Here is a 21387-nt window from a genome sequence, read left to right as displayed (position 1 = left end):
TCACAAGCTAGTTATTACGCCCTTACAAGTTGTGGAAATGGTATCTTACATTCATCTTCTGGCACGAGCTGACTGTAGAGAGAACTGTCATTGGTCGACCGATCTCAGGGTTGCCAGATGCACGATAATTAATCCTCCAAATATAACCATGTTGAGCCTTTGGTACGATACTTCTCCATCACCAATCTGGCAACACTGAGCACCTCGTCACCTCCACTCGCGACGAATATCCTGTTACGCTCTGAAGAAACTAGTTCTGCATAAAACAACGCCGCATCAATAATCAACTGGAATTTCAGCGACAAACTTTTTTTGGAAGTTCTGCACGACTCGTTCTTTTTTTTGAGCTAAAGATCGCGCAGATGTATGACTGTGGAGCGGGATGAAACGATAACGGGGTTCACCTTACGGCCTTTAGCTGCATTGTTTACAACAGTAGCCCAATGTATAAATGACAATGTATATATCGTCTTTTATCATAAATCTTTATGTTTTCACAAAAATATACCGAGAATATCGGTAATATGTGATTAATTGGTGCATTATGCGCCAAATTCAAAACTAGTGCATTGCAGGTTTTCATTTTAAAGTAATGTTATCACAAGAATTAAAACAGGCACTCTGCAGCAACAGCAAGTTAACATATATACATATATAGTATATAAATCAGTTCTCTCTACTTTTTTCTGAACCGGTACTGTTCAGTAGTAAGGGTCCCTGTGAGGGACAAACTACTCCTTTTGTCCATGTTCAGTCTGTTGCTTACCTTAAAGATTTATGTTAAAGACCAGCCATTGATTCACTTTATACAAAAGCAATAAGTTTTCATATTTTTCAGTTCAGTTTTTCTTCCTCAGTGAGAAAAGTCCAGTCTGTGTTGGATTGAACAAGAGCACTAAACATCTTGTGATGTGAGGAAAGTCCTCCTCTGTGAGAGAAGAGTAAAGATCCAGAAGTGATCCTGACTTCAAATCCTCTGCCATAGTGGATCAGACCGCGGAGGTCAGGAATTTGCGCATGCGCGATTAACTTTCAATCTGGACGCGGAGTGCTGGTGTGAGCGCTTTGTGGGGCGAAGCTGCTTGTTGCTGCTAGACTGCTGCTTTTACTGTTGTGAAGCTGCTCTTTGCCGTCCCGCTGCTCATTGAGAACAGAAGCTACAGAACAATACGCGCTTTCACGTCAGTCGGCGAGGCTACGGAAGCGCACGTGCGCCTTCAAAGTAAAAGCAGTGTCGCCGTAATGCGTTCATGGCGTTTATCGCATTTATTTATTTTTCATCTTTAGTTGACCTCACGCGGGCCAGACTGGGAGAGCCGTAAGACGCCCAGGCCTGAAGTACGCCGTCAATAGAGATTTAAAGCCATAAGCCCCTCCCAATGCATACTATGTAGTTAACGCAAAATCAAATAGTTAATGCTGTTTAAGGATTGCCAGATTAACGCAAAATGAACACGTCAATTGGATAACAAAGCCTTGGACCCACAAGAGTCCAAGAGATATTTAGGAACAACATGGATTTTCTGCTAAACTAAACAACTTTTGAGCCAAATGCAGCCAGTTGGATTTTTTTTAAATACATAAGAATGATAGATTAGCGTAGCGATATGCTTGCCAGCTTTGAGTGCAATGGCAGTGCTCCCAGTAGCAGGGAGAAAGAAAATGAAAGAAGAGGCACACGGTTAGAATGGGAAGTCTTATTTCAACATGATGTCTATAAATGCTTAAAGCAACTAAGGGGATGACCCTGTTTGGGCTACTGCCAGAAGTGTTGCAAGTTTTGTTACCTTAGTTGGACAGCAGTTACAGTGTAAGCTCGTCCGTAAGTAATAATTTATTGACATTTTTGTATCCCGGAAGCTGGATTTAAGCAACAATGGCAACGATGTCAAAGTGCTGAGCTTCAGCTTTAAGGGTATTTAAGGGTGTTGAGGTCTATACAAAGTGATCAATGTTGTCTTTTTTTTATAGTCATCCAGTCTTACGACATTGCAACGGTACGGTGATATTAACTTACAGGGTTAGGGTTACTCTTTCATTTTCTCCAGATATATCCTTCTGGGAAGGGAATCACATGAAAAAAACGTTATATGGTGATTTAAAATGTAACTCTTTTTCATTGTTCAAAGTGTTCCAATACATTTTGCTGCAGTTGGGGAACTATATTTAGAATTTGCTGCAATCCCTATGACATTTCTCGGATATAAATATATACACCCTCAAATAGAAGCTGAATCCTAGCACTTAAACTTCATAGTCATTTTATTACAAAGGCAATATGCCAAAGTACTTACTGTATATGTCCATTCTCTATCTATCATTTCACACTATACAGGGTTGGGATGGGTTCCCAGCATGCACTGGGCGGGAGGTATTATAACCCCTGGACAGGTTGTCAGTCTGTCACGGGGCTAACACGTATAGATAGACAATCATCCAATGATCGATTTTTCTTCCGAATCATATTATAAGCTAGACACCACGTGCTTTAAAAATATCAATCTATTTGTGCTTGAAGTCTGTTTGGAATTAGCATCAGATTTAGAAAGGCAACAGCCCATTACTCAGTAAATGACTAGTGCTGCCTTTTACATCGACGTAGATGATTATGTGCACTCAAATGATGCAGATCAGAGTTGTTTTTTTTCCTGAGTGTTGTAAAGTCACAAGGTGACAAGACTAAGAATATTGACTTAGGCTGCATCTAAGAAACATTTTGTGCATCATTTTGAAAATGATAATATTACTTTATTAAAATATTTGTAAAATTCAGGAGTTGGTGTCTAAACAACAGACAACTCTGTGCACAGTTACAATAAGTGCGTTACTTTACAACATACTGTATTAGCGTTTGGACATCACGGCTGTGATGACACCACTTCTTGTTTTAAGGGCTATGTGGAGTCTGTGGTCACCGGTCGCCTCCTTAGAGAAACACAGCAACAGCTGCATTAAAAGCACTGCGATTATTTGTTGAGCTAAAACGTCAACAGTTACGCTCACATAGCTTTCATGGTTAGACCGGCGAGGGGATGAAGAGACATGTGAAAACAGCGCAAACAGCGCATGAGCACTTACTATCTCATAATTTAAAATTTAATTTTTTTTGCATAATTATGACTTTTTTTTGTCTATTTTTTTTTTCGTCTTGACTTTTTTTTTGTCAGACTTTTTTTTTTTTGTCATAATTTTGACCTTTTTTTGGCAGAAATGGGCTTCCATGCTGTTGTGACATCAAGTTTGCAAGGTCGATGTAATGATTGATGTTTTTGAAATTTCCGATATTGTGCCGATATTCACCTTTTTTTTTCTCTTTTTATTTTGTGTTTTAATTCATCGCAGCTCCCCTGCACATCTTTAAGTGGTTGTGTTTACTCATTGTGTGCTGATATTTCTAGAGAATAAATTGTAGCTTAATTAAATTCTCCCACTTCCCATTGAAAGCTTCTATTATTAAATATGCAGAAAGTTGCATGTGCTATTTAAAGGTGAATTATTGCCCGCACACGGCTTTGCAAATGTGTGAACATATAGTGCAGGACATCTGGATGTTTATCATCCTGCCATTTACACAGTTCTTCCCAAATTGCATGAGCATAAATAAGAGAGGGCTGAATTTACAGAAGATACTCCTTGGTAAATAGGCAGAGTGCATTTCTAGACTGGTCAATCTGTGAGATGATTTATATGCATGCTATTAACCGCGGAGTGTGTCTGAAGTTGCAAAAGTGTTTGCTCTCTCTTTTTGGAAAATATGCACTGATCAAAACAAGTAAACAGTACAAAAAATAATTAAATTCCTTTTCTCTGTCTTTCTATATATAGCTCCTTGCGGAGGACAGTATGGTGGATTGGAAGGAGTTGTTTTGTCTCCAAACTATCCTCTCAACTACACCACAAGACAGACCTGCTCCTACTACATCACTGTGTCCACGCAGTTTGGTAAATTTATAACTGATCACACCAAACATTCTTACAATGGGTTTGTAATTGAATCACCAAGTCAGAAGCGATTGTATATTGTTTACCCCCTCTTACCCTTTTATCTTCTTTAGTGGTATTTGGTCAGTTTGCTGTTTTCCAGACAGCAATGAATGACTCTGTGGAGCTGTTTGACGGAGCCAATGAGAATGCTCGATTGCTCAGCTCCCTGGCTGGGTCACATTCAGGTGAGTCTCCTATTAGCTGGTTTTAGTGTCAGACAAGGTTACTTTCTTTATTTGTGTGACTTAAAATACTTTCATTTTTTTCAAAAGCTACCATTTGGTTGTAATGTTGTCACATTTGTCCCGTTTAACATATTTTTTGTGAATCTTCGAAAGAGAAAAATTATAAAATTGTTTCACAGAAAGCAGCACTTGGGAGCTGTATAACACAGCACCAGTGGTCGTTATCACAATTTATTTGACAGTGATGTATTTTGTGAAAATCCATTATAGGTTATCTTTACAAGAAGAAATCAGCAGTGGAAGCGTCTCACTGGGGCCCTACATTATAGAGTAGCACTGAAACTCCTCAACTCAATCCTCTCTGGGTTCCCTTATCCTCTAAGTTTGAGTCATCCAAGCTTGGCAACATTGTAGGTCACTACACAGCATAAATCGTAATTAAGAGATGAGACAAAATCTATGGAGATGAAATAAAGAATGGAATGTGAAAAAATATTGATTACATGGTTGTTAGCAAATTGTGATCTCATTACCTCAGAGTTGCGTGTTCTTCTGTTGTGTGTCATGACCAGGGGGCATGCTGCAGGGAAATCCCTCTGGAATTGACATTTTGTTTCTTTTTGTAGAAATCATGGCTTTTTATCTACATAGTTGTGATAGTCCCCGAGAGCATCTCTGTCTATTTTCACACTAAGGTGCATGTTTCTTTTTATATGCTCTTTCCTTCATGGAGTGGATCAGTGAGTTTATTTCAACTTCATATTAATGAGGAGGATTTAACAGTTTTTGTTCGGCTAAATGTAGCTGCACATTATGCAATTTTTTTCTTACCACTACTATCCATCTATGTTAGTTAAGAGGAAAGAGACCAGTTTATGTAATATAGAATGCGTGGCTTATTCCTTAAAGTCAATTTGGGTTGGGAATTCCCATTTTGGCTAAAACTGGCAGCAAAGAATGAAACACACCAGGCTCTACAAAATAATGTTAGCCGCATCATTACCCTGTCCCACATACACACTCGTACACACAGGAAAACAGTTTTGCAGCACATTGTTCCAGCTATCTGACTGATTATCCTGACACACAAACATTTGAACAAACACACACACATACCCAACATATATGCACATCCGACACAGCTAATGATGGTTCTAAATGTCAGCCACACCAGACCATGTTTTCTTTCACATTTCTCATTGTTACTTTGTTTGTATGTGGATATGTGTGTGGATATGTACATATCTGTGTGTATGAGCCTGTGAGTTGGTGTGTGTGTGTGTTATTTGTTACAATGTGGTAAAATGTGGTACGTGTGTGTGTGTGTGCAAGTACCACATTTTACCAGTAAAAAGGAAGAATTCTCTACTTGAATGTAAAGCATTAAAGTATGGTTATGACTCTCCGTGAAGACGGATGTTTTTGAGGTTAAGTGTTCATTTAATTGTTTATTGTCTCAATTGTCTGCAAATTTGTTAAAAAAAAAAAGTAAAAACAATTACTGTTAAGTTATATTTGTTCAAAATATTCATTTTGTGATCATTTTTTTGTGCCAGGAGAGACATTGCCATTGGCAACTTCCAATCAGATCATGCTGCGGTTCAATGCTAAAAGTGGGCAATCAGCTCGAGGCTTTCACTTTGTCTACCAAGGTAACTCTCAATCCGTTTCTCTCTTTCTCTCACAAACATACACACACTCCCACACAGTAAAACAAGCAAGTCTATCTACTGACTACTATATTTATAATGTGCATGGTCTTCTTCATCTTCTCATTTTATGTAATGACCATCATCATTGAAGCTGTTCCTCGCACCAGTGACAGTCAGTGCAGTTCAGTGCCAGAACCTCGGTACGGCAGGCGGCTCAGTTCAGAGTTTTCAGCTGGCTCTGTAGTCCGGTTCGAGTGCAGTCCAGGGTATTTACTGAAAGGATCCAGTGCTATCTGGTGCCAGGCTGTGCCAGGTGCCCTCGCTCAATGGAATGCAACAACACCAACTTGTATAGGTAAGGCTGAGTGTGGCTAAAATGAAAATACCATGTACCAATAGAAAGTAAGAAATCTGTCCTTTCTGTGAATATTCCAGTACTGAGTTTTTGACATTGATTCTAAAAAAACTAAAAATATGCCTATGTGAAATCTCTCTCTGCTAAGAGCAGGTCTTTTGCAAACAGCTTCAACTGTCATCTCAGTTTATACTATAAATAATGTGTATCATGTTTTCCCTCACTGGCTCCCTGTAGTGGTAATTTTGAACACCATATTATCCCAGGGTATGCAGAGCAATATTCCAACAACCTGTCTCATCTGTTAGCTGTTTAGTTAATACACTTTGCCAATGAATTTATATTTTATGTCTCACCCTAGTTCCCTGCAGTGGCAATTTGACTGAGCGACGCGGTACAATACTGTCTCCTGGCTATCCTGAACCCTATCCAAACAGTCTCAACTGTCTGTGGAGGATCCATGTCAGTGAAGGGGCTGGGATACAGGTATATATATGTATATATTTACATATATACACATGTAAATACATGTGGAATATAGAAGACACACATGAACTCAGAGTTTGTTATGTTCATTTGTTTGTTTGTTATTTAGATCCAAGTGATGACGTTTGCTACTGAGCACAACTGGGACTCTCTGGAGATCTATGATGGAGGAGATATGACCGCTCCTAAATTAGGGTCATTTTCTGGTATGACAATATGCTCACACACACACACACACACACACACACACACACACACACACACACACACACACACACACACACACAAACTTGTGCAAAGACAGCCATGCACACAAACACTCTAGAGATCTTTGATAAATGAGATATGACAACTCCCAAACTATAGACACACACACACACACACACACACACACACACACACACACACACACACACACACACACACACAAGATATAAGATAAATGAGATATGACAGTCTTGAACTATAGATACACACACATACAGCATACACTGAAGACATGATTGATGAGTTGTAATACCAAACAACATGATTTATATCTTAAATAAATAATACATGTCTGAAAAGACTTTGAATTCATCCGATTTCCAGGTAGTCAGTGAAAGTAAGAGAGGAAAAGAAGGTAGGGAAGAGTTTTACTGCGAGGGTGAATGATGTAGTGAAGACAAAAGGAGAGGAAGAAGACAGGGAGGGATAAAGAATGATCTAACCTTTTACAATTTCCCAGCGGAGTTTCCCCTGTGACCTGCCCCAAGCACATACTTGTCACACACCTATCACACATGAAACATGCTGCCCATAGGCACGCACACGCACGCACACTCACATATACCTACACCTACATAAGTGACTGTGCCCTTCTCAAGAGAGCACACCAGGGAGCTGCCCACTATAACCACAGAGGTAGGATGTTGGCCTCTGAGCAGCTTTGCTAGCTTTTGCCTTCTCTACCCATACTGTTGAAGCTGGTCTTGGGATTCAAACAATACTTATGGTCAAAATCTTGCTTGGTGAAAAAGCATCAGCATCTATTTCAACATAATTTCTCGATGTATGCCCATTGTTGTCTTACATAAACGCGTATGCTATGTTTTTATATTCGGTCTCATGTATATCTCTGTCTTTTGCAGGAACAACTGCTCCCGCCCTCCTTAACTCAACGTCCAATCAGCTCCTTCTGCACTTTCAGAGCGACATCAGTGTGGTGGCAGCAGGTTTTCACCTTGAATACAAGAGTAAGTTAAAGCTTAGATTTATAGACAGACAGACTGGCAGACATAAATGGTAGATTGTACTGCTGAGGACGAGGAACTGAGGAGTGATTATTGGTTGACTTCTTACCAGAATCCACAAATGCGCACAAACCCGCAGACACACTTGAGCCCAAACACACACATCACTGCAGCCCAAACTTCAACATGAAATAACAAGAGTCAGTGACCTGAACTAGTACTGCCGGAAAGCATACACACACTGACTGAGAACCAAATTGGAGGACACACAGAACATACACCGAGAGGGAAACACATACTCAGACACGTACATACACATACACAAGTGCTTTTGCTTGTATCATACATGCACATAAGTCCACAAAAAGACACATACACACAAATGTGTAGACAGGCAAAGGTATAGACATGGGTATTAACATCATGCATTTCCACACAGACACACCTGTCAGGGCACGGTTGTGCTTTTCAGTCCTTTGTAGTTGTTTTAGCTTAGAATCACTTCTAGATCAATGAACATGTCCCCTTTTGTGAGTATGAGAGCATTAGAGTGTGTTTGAACACACATTTCTTTGTGTGTGTGTGTGTGTGTGTGTGTGTGTGTGTGCGTGCGTGCGTGCGTGCGTGCGTGCGTGCGTGCGTGCGTGCGTGCGTGCGTGCGTGCGTGCGTGCGTGCGTGCGTGTGTGCGTGTGTGTGTAGGTGAGTGCCTGTCGGCATGCAACATGCATTCACTAATAATGAGAGCCTGGAAAAAAAGATCTCTTTTACGGCCAGTTCATCATGTCTATTTCATTACAGTCAGTTTTAAGTGTGCCTTTTTTTACACCATGTTCTAGGTCCTTGTGTTACACTTGAATTTGAACTTCCTGTACGACGTCCTAAATAACCATCAGATGAAAATGGTACTTCTTGTGGGTCAAGCACTTAGACTATATATGAGAAATGGACGTTATGAAGTCTCGAGTTAAGTATGTTTAGTATGCAACTAGAAATGACTCGATAAAGACAAGCTAAATTAAACCCGATCCTGAAAGGAATTTTCTGATGATCAAAACAGCTAAAGTGAGCTTTCTTTAACTAAAAACTTACTGGGAAAGGTGCAACATGCTGCATTGAAGACAACTAGCGATTGATACCGTAAACTCATGTTTACAATGTATAGTGAGGTAATAAATTTGAGTTGAGAGCAGTGCAGTGCCTTTTAAGAATTTGTTTCTCCATCATGTCCCCTAACTTTTCATAGAGAGAGGATTTTGGGTGGAACTGTGCTGGTGGAAAGGTTGAGAGTAGAGGTCCTCAAGGATACTCTCAGTGCTTCATAATCAATTTGAGACCCGAGTCAGGCTTGAGCTCAAATTATATTCAGTCTAATCAGATCGTGTAGGTCCTTGGTCTGTGTGCCATTATGTGTATCTGAGCATATGTGTAGGTAATCCTTATGTTAGTCAAAAAGCAGGCTGATAGTTGTTATCATAGAAACTATGTTGCTGAGAACTGAAGTTTTCCCAAGAACACTTTCAAAAATATATCTTGAACATTTCATTTCCATAAGACCTCTTGTAGGACGCAGATGGTGTTTTTTCTCAAAATGAGTGCTAACACTTTAATCTGGAGCAGAATGTGTTCCAAGTTTGCCTAAGAAGTTTCCCCACAGAGTGAGCTGGTAACTTTGTCCATTAAACACAACGTTTTGTCAACATTGGTCAACTATACCTTTTCAATAGGTGGCAAGAACAGAGACATCAACGTTATTATTTGCAAAAGAATTGTTCATGCTGTTTTCCTTTGCAAAGACTCTTGTAAAAACAGATCTTACAACTTTCTAGACTTGTGTTAATAATTTTCACTTTATTGTCTTTGAATTCACAACAATGATTGTCAACTCAATAGCATAATAATAGTGTAACTGTTTCTGACACATAGTGTTACGAACACATTTTTTGCTTTACTGTCTGTAATATTCCTGTAGAAGCAGAGACAACACGACCACCCGAGCATCTAAAAGTCCTCCTTGTCAGTTTTGTCGTAATGTGTTAGCTTGTACAAGTGGACGCAATTGTCTATGAGGACACATGAATGATTGTGGTGATGATGTTCTCATTGTTTTAAGCTGACTAAAGGGCCTTTTCTCTGAAGGATAGAGTAAGACGTCTCTCTCCCTCGTCTGTCCTTAAATAAAGCGAAGCAGAAGTATAGTAAATCATGTCAGTAAGACTTAATTGCTGACGCTGTGTAGTTGTAGTCCAGTGGTCCTTTGTGGGAAGGTTTGTGGTATTGTCAGCATTTTACAAAGCATCACTGCTCTGTCATACCCAGGGAAAAGAGGGAGCAGTTCGCGAGCACACACACACAGTGAGAGAGAGAGATGGTCAGCCAAATGGAATAGTTTCATTGATCAGTAGTCCTGACAGCCTGCTGATGCTCTGCCTAATAACACACTGTGTGTGCATGGGTGTGTGTCTCCAAGTTACAGTCTCATGCAGCTTTTTCACATACGTTCGATCTGATAAAAGTCGCCCTCATCCCTCGCAGCAGGCATGCACTCATATAACAGTCAGTCATGCACAGTGGGGCTAGGCCACCTACATTTGTATGAGTGGGTGTGTGAGTGTATGTGTGTGTGAGCTCAGTGGGTTCACATCGTTTTGCTGGTAGGAAGGTGGATAATGAACCAACAAGACCAGACACACAAGCAAACACACACACACACGCACACACACACACACACACACACACACACACGCACACACACACACACACACACACACACACACACACACACACACACACATCCTTTCTCCCTGTCTTTCACTCTTTATTTCTCTTCCACCCCTGTGTTGCCATGGTAACCGCTCGAGGGCAGTCTCCTGCGGAAGTTTCCATGTGAAACACACAAGCGGACGCACACACATGTGCATCCAGATGACGCTACGTGATGAAGGGCTGGCTGCTGTCAAACTTATTAAGGATGTGTTTAACCTTCATCGGGTTGGGAATACACAACCAAAGTAATTTTGTTACTTTTACATGTTTTTAGATCCATTTTCAGAGGCTGTTGTCAACACTGACAACAAGCTTTTTTAATATTTTAATATATTAGCCCTCAGCTCATAAAAAGGCTTTTTGGGACTCAAGACTGTTTGTAAGCATTAGTTCTTCATCACATTCTTCTAGATATTGTACTTTTTTCTTCTGAGTTTAAAAACTTGTCTTGATAAATATCGAAGCAAAGATAACAAAGAGAGTAGCGATAACCTATTTTGTTGTCATTGTTGTGTAATATATGTAATTGTTTTAGTGGGCCATAATTGGTTTGACAGTACAGCAATAAGGGATTAGCTGTCTCGCTCGAAGAGATGATCATATCATAAATTCTTTATTTTTCCACATCAGACTCAAGTAATTTGTCCAGAGTCCACTATGCTTACACCTTATAAATAACAGTAATTACATAATTACTTTCATTAGTTAATTATGTTTATGTTCTGTTTTTTGTTGTTGTAGCTGTTGGTCTCACCACTTGTCCAGAGCCAATGATACCAGCCAATGGGATTAAAGCAGGGGACAGATATATGGTCAATGAGGTGGTGGCATTCACCTGTGAACCGGGTTACACATTACAGGTAATGAAAACAGACACACAAACTCACCTATAAACAAATGTGTTAATACATACATGTAAATGTTGACATACTGATTGCACATTGTTAACTACTGCTTTTTTGTTGTTGTTTAGGCTGGAACTTATTGGACGAAACATTTTATTTTCAATTGTTGTTTAAGACTGCGGTAAATAATGATAAGCAAGCATGCGAATGAAAAATGAAATTTACACATTCAATGCTTTTTGACTTTCGTTAAATACACTCGAAAATGATTGTCATGTTCTTAGATCAAGTAAAAAAAATCTAATTCCCTTTCTTAGAAAATGTTAAGATTGCACACTTTTCTCTGCTTCATTATGTTACTTCTTTTTCTTCACCTGACTCATGCTTTCAGGGCCACTCACACATTTCCTGCATGCCTGGGACTGTGCGCCGATGGAATTACCCACCTCCTCTTTGCATAGGTAACACATAAACACACTACTCCGTTGGCTAAACTATGATTCAAAAGGTTGAAAGAGAAAAAAAGGTGTTCTTCAGGTGTAAAGTTTACATTAAAATTAGAGATTTGCACAGCAAAGTGACAGAAGCGTTTCAGATCAAAGAATGTGAGCATACCACCGTCTAAAAACAAAAATGTCCATTTTGAAGGTAATACAAAAGAATTTACTGAAAGTCAATTCATTACATGTATTTCATTTATTTTTTTCTGTATTTCTGTGTAGTTATATGCAAATGAGGTGGAGCAGTCCAAACCTTATTGGTCATCGCGGCCAAAATCCGGGCGTTTGGTCACCCTATGACCAGACGTTTCAATTTGATTTGAAATGGCTTGTAATAACAATGCCATGTTGCCAAGTGCCAACGATGACTTAGCTGAGCTTGCCAAATTCAACAACTTGTGCAAGACAGAAGTAGTAGAGCACAACATACCAGGTGCGATCACACTCCTGTGACCAATCATGCTTTAGACTGAGGTTTGGACCACCTCAGCTCATTTGCATATCACGACACAGAAATATAGAAATAAATTAATGAAGAAATACATGTGGACACATAAATACAGACATAAATAAATGAAAAACTACAGACATGTAGAAATATATGTATTTAATGATGTCCTGTTTGGGTATATTATATTTATATATTCATGTATTTATTTATTTACACATTTATTTAAACATTTAATTATTTATTCCTGTATTTATTTATACATTTATTTAAGCATTTATTTATTTATTCCTGTATTTATTTATGCATTTATTTAAGCTTTTATTTATTTATTTCTGTATTTATTCATGCATTTATTTATTTATACTTAAGTCATTTTCTGTCTTCCATACAAAACCACAGTTCATTTTATATAAAGACTTGATAGTTGTCAGAACTAATCTGGCAGTTGAATATTGTGTAAAATTACACGTAATCCGCTCACATTAAAATATTACAGGAATAGTAATTATTCATCAAATCAATAGATAACAGTAATGACTAAATGAGTAAGTGTGTAGTTCTTATGATTCAATTTGTATATTTCATGTTGTACTTGGGATAAGTGTGGAAGTGTGCAAGTTCTTACCTTTACTGTAAGAACTTGCACACTTCCACAAATCTTGATAAAAAAAGATCAATACAGCTGCTCGATACAAACAGAATGTTGGACCCTAGTAAGACAAAGCTTACTAACTTCTGCAATAGAGTCATGGGACCTTGATCACATCGATGTGTGTGTTTGGTAAAAACTTGCACCAGGTCTGGGAATCCACTTCCAGTTCGATTCATCCTTGACATGTCACGACTAACTAAACTCAGCCCTGCCAGAGCCCCTTTCAGTCTGTGGCAAATCCAGCATTTCCGATTTCAGTCAGAGACACTCGCGTGACCAAATCGTGTCTCGTCTCTGTGTATAGAAGGGTGTGTGCAATTCTATTAGATTGTACACGTGTACCGAGTGCTCACTATGTTTTATTATCGGTACTACCAGACCCACTTTACCCCTGACCCGATGCTCAAACCCTGGGGCTGCTGCTTGCTGCTGTGGTGTAACCTTCTTTCCGTGAAGCCAAAGAAAATAAAGTGTTGGTTTCTACTGTGATTTCTACTATACATTGCTCATGCCTCGTCTGTTTTAATGATGTTTATGTTGTCCCCTTGTCGTCAGCTCGTTGCGGCGGGGTGTTGTCTGAGATGACTGGTGTCGTCCTCAGTCCAGGTTTCCCTGGCAACTACCCCGGCAACCTGGACTGCACCTGGCAGATCACTCTGCCAACTGGATATGGTAAATATTACGGAACAGAGGAGCATTCCTTAAAGGAATGTGAAACTGTTTAGGAAACACAGACCTTCTTTTTCTAGCATAAACCCTGCAGTAGCAACACGAGTTATTGAAAGGCTGGAACATAGTGTGTGCTTTTAATGATTACAATGACTGATGGTTTGAACAGATTACTTTCTAGAAAAGGATAATAGTATACTACAATTACAACAAGACAGCTGTATTGTCATTGTCTCAGATAACGCAATTACAGTTGTATCTCTGGTGCAGGATATTACAATATGAAAGTAATAATATAAAAGTACCAAATAAAAATATGGAGTTGTGTGGAATAATGTAAATTTACTATACTTGGTTTCTATGCACACCATATATATATATATATATATATATATATATATATATATATATATATATATATATATATATATATATATAAATCTTTACGGTGTATACACACTCACAGATCTGTTAAGTTTTGGCCATGTATATGGCATGCAGTTAAAGATGCCATCAGGTATCAAATCTGTGATCTGATATATTGTTATTGTGTATCGTATATACTGTAGTCTATTATAATCTCTGTTTGTATTCTAGGGGCCCATATTCAGTTTCAAAACTTCTCTTCTGAGGACAACCATGACTTCCTAGAGGTCAGGGCTGGACCACAGCACAGCTCTGCTCTTATTGGACAGTTTACTGGCTCGCAGATCCCACCACCTTTGCTGAGCACGACCCACCTCACGATCATCCACTTCTACAGTGACCACTCAGAGAACAGGCCAGGGTTCAAACTGACCTATCAGGGTGGGTTCACGTGTGATTTTTTACTTTGACCGATGACTGTGGACACAAATAGCCCACAAGCCCTGAGGTATTACTGCAGGCGTTCCCATTTGAAAGCAGCCCCTCAAGGGACACTGAGAAAACAGACCTGTTTTCAAAATGAGCCAATTTTTTAGTTTAGGAACACAAATTGGTTGCTTGAATGATTTAGAAAAAAGAAATGGTCTGCTAAAATGTTCTGAATAAATTAACTTCCAAACCTACTTGCCAAATTACAAAGCCTTCACAACTGCAAGAAATGAAGGATGAAAAAATGTATTGCTGAGAGGTTTTGAGCTTTGATCTATGGATGAGTCATGCTAAAGACTTAGAAAACCTTGTGGCTTTCCTCTCATCATTAAAAGAGATGGATTGTTAGTAAGCCCCTGTGAGAGACTGGCATCTTGTCCAGCAGGCTTTACTTGTAGCCCTAAGTGCTTCACTTCAAAGACACAAGCGATGCAATGTGGGTCTAAACGCCAACATAAGTAGAACAAGGCTTGCAAACTTCCACATAAGCTAACCCACATTTACGTGCATGTAATAATGTTTCCCTTTTTACTCCCAATTTGCGATGACCATGTCCTCTAACACAACTCTTGTCTCCGCTAACTTCCTGTTGGTGCAAGAAGCTAGTGGACATGTTTCCTCACATAAAGTTGCACCAGATTATTTTTTTCGATGCACTCAGATTAATGATACTACCGTCAGTTGTGTTGATTAATAGCACTGGTATTGCTCCAGTCTGGGTGTATGCTTTCACTCCTGCACTTTTCTCCTCTTGTGTCGATGACACAAACTCACTTTTTTTACTCAAGGCCTCGGAGGTAAAGGGTTCAATAGGCTGAATGTCCATGTGCTCATCTGCAAAACCCCAGTAGAATATATCCCGAAAAAATCAATAGAAGGTATCCTCACAGTGATGTTTTGATCCAAACATCACTAATACAATCTTACCTGAGCCCTGATACCAGTTTTAGTGTATGGCACTGTGGCATTGCTTCTTCCTGGTTGTAGTTTCACTGCTGCAAGTACTCTCACAACCACATTGACAACCATTGGCTTACATTTACCACAGTATCACTAGTAGCCTTTTTCCTTCCTGGCACATCTATATCATCTCACATTCCTTCCCCTTGAGGCTGCTTTCATGTGGGCCCTCTACATCTGCCACCATTTGTTTATCTGCTCCTTCTGTACTTCCACAATGTCTCGTTAGTTTTGTCAATATTTGTTTACCCGTCGGTTTACACGTTTCTGATTCTGATCTAAGAGTCCCACAGGATCTTAGTTTTTTAAGTTCTTGAGCATCCCTTGTGGCGTCTCTTATTTGGACTTCGGATGCTTTATACAGCAACCAGGTGGTCCTGTACACATAATGCCTCTTTATTGTGTTGTATGCACTCCTCTCCTCCATCTTAGATCCTGCATGTCAGACAGTCTGCATACATGTGCCAGATAACTCTAGGAGATAAGATCTATTGACTTTGCTGAACTTTGGTAGCCTGGTAGCCTCGCTCTGTATTTTATTAATGCTCATTGAACTTATTAAATTAGTTGTTGACTGGCTTGGACACAAAGTATTGCGACACTGTAGAATGCAGAGGAAAACATGCAACTTTATTGTATTTGTTCATCTAAGTATAACTGTATGACTGCCTATCCTGTTCGCCAAAGATCAGCTTGTTTTATTTCCATGAAACCTTAAAAAAGAGGTAAATCTGAAAATTAAACTGCATTAATTTTTTTTTATCTCTCTTATAGCCTATCAACTTCAAAACTGCCAGGACCCCTTTCCTTTCCCTAATGGTGACATTATCAACAGTGACTACAGTGCTGGCCAATCAGTAACCTTTCACTGCTACTCCGGTTATGTTTTGATTGGACACCCAGTACTAACATGCTTGCACGGGACCAACCGGAAGTGGAACCACCCATTTCCACGCTGTGAGGGTAAGAACAGCCAATTACGTTTCTATTCACCATGATTGGAATTAAGATGTTGAAAAAGTATGAATGTGAATGTGAAAAGTGAATGTGAGTGTGAATGGTTGTTTGTCTATATGTCTGCCCTGTGATGAACTGGCGACCTGTCCAGGGTGTACCCTGCCTTCGCCCCTTGACAGCTGGGATCGGCTCCAGCGCCCCGCGACCCTAATGAGGATAAGCGGTTAAGATAATGGATGGATGGATGGAAAAAGTATACTCTTCTCACAGCAGCTAGTTTTTGTTGTTTTATAACACATCATATTATTCTACTCCAGAACTTCCCCATACCTCATGTAACAATAGTAATTTAAAATCTCGAAAATGTTGTTATCTTACTTGAATTTCAGTGAATTTCATCTAATCTTTTTACCGCTATCATAAGCCAGACGTGTTAGTAGAAAGTAGAAATTCCTGTGTTACTTCGATCATTTACTCTCTTAATCAGTCGCACAATAATTGGTCTTATTACTAAAACTACTATTGCTGCTTCTACTTTTACACCTGCAAATGATAATAATGATTATATTCCACACTGTCGACGGCTCAACAATTGTTCTTTTCCCCTAATCCTCACAGGTCTAGTAAATTTAGAAGAAAGTAAAAAAAAGTGCAAATAGATAATCTCCTAACTTTTTTTTTTACAGCTCCTTGTGGCTATAATGTCACAGCTGAAAACGGGACAATCTATTCACCTCAGTATCCCAATGAATACCCCAACTCCCAAGATTGCAGCTGGCTCATCACCGTTCCACACGGACATGGAGTTTATATAAACTTTACCTTATTGCAGACAGAACCTGTCACTGATTACATCGCTGTCTGGTAAGTCTGGGAACTCTTACACTTGAACTTACGTGCGTGCACACACACACACACACACACACACACACACACACACACACACACACACACACACACACACACACACACGGATACAAATGCATAAGCTTCTTTTCAATGCTGCCCTTTATCCTGGGACTGATTGCATCACTGACAGGTAAGTCTTGAATTGACTTATATCGTGTCTCCTCTCTGCACACTAATAAGAAGTTGTATCAACTTTTACTTCTATTTTTTTCATCTTTTTCTATCCCTCTCACACTCTTTCTATCACACTGACTTATTGGGATATATGTTATTGAAGGTAACCTTATTCCTGGTATTGATTGCATTTTTTTATTTATTCATCTTTTACTTTTTAAAAACAGTCTTGCCCATACAAATGCATGCATCAATATGTATCAGTTGTTTAAGACTTTATCATACGGGACATAAACAAAAACCCATATTGATCTGTATATTATGGCATGTTTGATACACAGGGATCACAGCTCCATACACTCCTAATACATAAACTCATACCCTGTGCTATGCATACACTGACTCTCCTGCAGTAATAATTGGATTCAGTGTGAAGGTAAGATTGTAATAGGGAGTGTGAGAGTAATGCATTTACAATGGGACCACTGACCAATTCGATCTAACTCTGTACCATGGCCATACGCAGACCCGAAGAGGGCTCAGGAACTCTGGCAGTAATGATGAGATTCAGTGGGGAGTGGGAAATGTAATGAAAGGAGCGGTGGAGCTGGGTTCACAAATCCAACGGGACTCGGCTCGATCTGACAAGTTTGGGTCAATCCAAGAGAAATTTCTCACCTAACAGTTTCGGTATGATACAAATATTATAGAACAGTGGGATTAGTGCACTCATTTTTTGGTGTTTATTTGGTTTAGAAAATAAATATTTGGTGTTTGGTTGAGTAAGTCTTTTATTTTCACGCTCAAAAGTCAACCTATGAGAAGTGAGTAGTTCAAATAGAGGCTGTGAGAAGTAATGTAATCACACTATGACTATTCACTTTCAGTCTAACAACCTCGAACCATGGATATCGCTATGTGAAGGCGCGAGTGGCATGGCGTTATTTTGCAGTTGCAAATTGATTGTGGTGATTTACCGTGTCAAATTCCTCATATGTTCAACATATACCTGGCAATACACACTTCTGATTCTGATTCAGGAGTTTTTATCACATTTTAGGTAACACAATTTTAAAATCACATTCCTAGATTGTAGAGCACGGAAAAGACATCTGCAATGTTAGATTCTTGCTTAAATGATGGTGAGTTGCACCACTCCATCTCACTATATCCATCTTCTACACATAAATATTTTTTAAAGTGACTCGGGGCCAACACTGCAGAGAGGAGTGCTATGCTCCAGGGGTCTTGACAGATTTAAAGTGGGTGATCCAAAGGTCTACTGCTACTGCATGATCAGCTTACTGGATCTTGAATAATCAGTTAGGATACAGTCTTTAGATTTGAAGTATTAGATTAGATAAATGTGCCAAAAATGAATTACTAATTTTGATATTATAGGATTTACTGGCCTCAATATCTGAACGATTTTTCAAAAAGTTCTTTGGTTTTACTCTAGAGCAGCTGTACTGTATGGTGCTGTCAGCACAGGGGGATCATCCATCATTACCTGTTGTTGTCAGTCAGACCAAAGGCTGTTGCATCAGTGACTCTGGCCACTTCTCTGTTTGACAGAAAGGCACTCACTCATTCTCTGTGCTCCAACAGATTTTGTATTCTATCTTAAAATCCTTGAGGTGTGAGGCAATATTTTTGAGTTGTTTTGACTTTCCCAGAGAGAAACAAATTTGCTTTTCATGTGGAAAGTTAAAGAAATGGGAGAGGCACAATTGGTTTACTGTGAATTAATTTTCTTAATCCTATTGAGATAATAGTCTGTGGCCTACTGAAATGGTTTTCAATAATGTAATACCTTATATTGTGCAACTGTGAAAACAAGATAACAGACTTCATCTCATTGTACTCTGAAGAGCTTATGATCTTCGCCATTGATTTTTTTCGGGATTTGGAAATTTGACTGTTGGATTTCTGAATCCAGGTGAAAAAAGACGCATTTCTCTGATATTAACCATCAATTATATTAAATATAAAACATTAAACATTAATTATCAAAATTTAAACTTGAAACTTAATCTTAATCAAAAGGTTTTTTGTCTTGTGCGTCACTATGTCCTGTACATTTCAAATCTCAGTGATGTCTGCTGCACTATTTTTAACAGTGACAGATGTTGCACCAGAGCAACAGGATAGTTGATGATGCTGTGCATTTACTAAAATCCAGTGGCAGGCCGTTGTTTTAGCCTTCACTGCTGGCCTAAACAAAAACAGAAAGTTGTAGCTTTTTTAATAATCTCAGGATATACTGGATTTACTGATGACCCCTTTCCCACAGATGTTTACACAGGGTGCTGTGGTGCACCCAATTGTTTTACAGCTGGGTGCTATGACTCTTCTGACGGTGATCTCCTATCTGAACTTACGCTAGAGCTTCATGTGTGTTCATGTGTAGAGAAAACGTGTGTGTGTGTGTGTATATATATGTGTGTATGTATGTTTGTATGTATGTATGTATGTATGTATGTATGTATGTATGTATGTATGTATGTGTGTATATATATATATATATATATATATATATATATATATATATATATGTATGTATGTATGTATGTATGTATGTATGTATGTATGTATGTATGTATGTATGTATGTATGTATGTGTGTATGTATGTGTGTATATATATATATATATATATATATATATATATATATATATATATATATATATATATATGTATGTATGTATGTATGTATGTATGTGTATATATATAAATATATATATATATATATATACACATATATATATACACATATATATACATATATATGTATATGTATATATATGTATATATATATATATATATATATATATATATATATATATATATATATATATGTATATATGTATGTATACACACACAAACATTGGGCTTGTATAATTTTTAAGTGATAGTGATACAACATTTTAAGTTTCAAATTAAATGACCCAAATAGAACATTTTGATACTCCAAATGAGCTCCAACACCTTCAGTAGGCCTTGAATTATTCAGGAGCCAAGAGATCCCAGGCACTCTCTTTATGAATTAAATTTTTAAAACCCTTGTTTAATCCAATGGCATGTTCATTAAAAACCTAAAACCGAGCATTTAGGAACTTTATAAAATATAAAAATTCAGTAACATTCAATAATTAATGAGTTTAATAGAGACTTTAATCCACAGGCCTTGTTTAATGACCTTGTTTGAAATGGGGGAAATAATCTAATATTTTGCTGCCCTTTTAATAAACAATTCAAATAAATAGCCCAAAATAACACATTTGCATCAAAAGGCTTTACAATCTGTACCCATGCAAGCATGTGGACATAACATGTATGTTGTATTACCAAAGGCTGCTTTATCTTCTTCATTGTATCAGATCTTGTTATCGAGAGCAAATCCCCAACTAACATTTCATAAGAAGCTGATCCTAACCCCTGACCGGCCTGTAGAGCTGTGTTTATTAAGATAGATCCATGACAACAATCTATTAATTTCCAACAATACATAATAGATTAGAAAATAGAAAAGCTAAAGTAATGGAGCTTGAACCTGAGCAGAAGCAGTGCATGTTGGTTCGATAGTTACCCTCAGGTTACCGATAAGAAACTAAGTAAATATGATAAAAATCCTCATATTCACATAAGTAAAAGTCCCATAGAGTCAGACAGCTTGAGGTGAACAGTATAAATATGTTTAAAGCGCCTATAGGGGGAATCTTTAATTATGATAATACTGTATTATTAATTTATTATGCGTTTTTCTTTCATGGACAGCAGTTAAAGAGTTAAGTGGCTTGCATTGCTGTCTGCCACAC

At 38.4% G+C, this 21387-nt stretch overlaps 1 protein-coding gene across 2 annotated transcripts in view; it reads left to right on the top strand.

Moving 5' to 3' along the window:
- Positions 1–21387, top strand: part of csmd1a (CUB and Sushi multiple domains 1a) — a 363484-nt gene that overhangs the window by 289170 nt on the left and 52927 nt on the right. For both annotated transcript variants that reach the window (XM_068586302.1, XM_068586216.1), the window contains exons 33-45: positions 3826–3942; positions 4056–4169; positions 5726–5821; positions 5973–6176; positions 6538–6662; positions 6772–6868; positions 7793–7897; positions 11400–11518; positions 11895–11964; positions 13662–13778; positions 14373–14582; positions 16365–16553; positions 17234–17411. In XM_068586302.1, coding sequence (XP_068442403.1) covers positions 3826–3942; positions 4056–4169; positions 5726–5821; positions 5973–6176; positions 6538–6662; positions 6772–6868; positions 7793–7897; positions 11400–11518; positions 11895–11964; positions 13662–13778; positions 14373–14582; positions 16365–16553; positions 17234–17411 — 1741 coding nt within the window. The remainder of the gene's footprint in view (positions 1–3825; positions 3943–4055; positions 4170–5725; positions 5822–5972; positions 6177–6537; positions 6663–6771; positions 6869–7792; positions 7898–11399; positions 11519–11894; positions 11965–13661; positions 13779–14372; positions 14583–16364; positions 16554–17233; positions 17412–21387) is intronic.

The sequence above is a fragment of the Clinocottus analis genome, unplaced genomic scaffold (assembly GCF_023055335.1).
Source record: "Clinocottus analis isolate CAN_PGR_092001 unplaced genomic scaffold, fCliAna1.0.p SCAF_1, whole genome shotgun sequence".
Classification (NCBI taxonomy): Eukaryota; Metazoa; Chordata; class Actinopteri; order Perciformes; family Cottidae; genus Clinocottus; species Clinocottus analis.
This window is presented reverse-complemented; position numbering and strand designations above follow the sequence as displayed.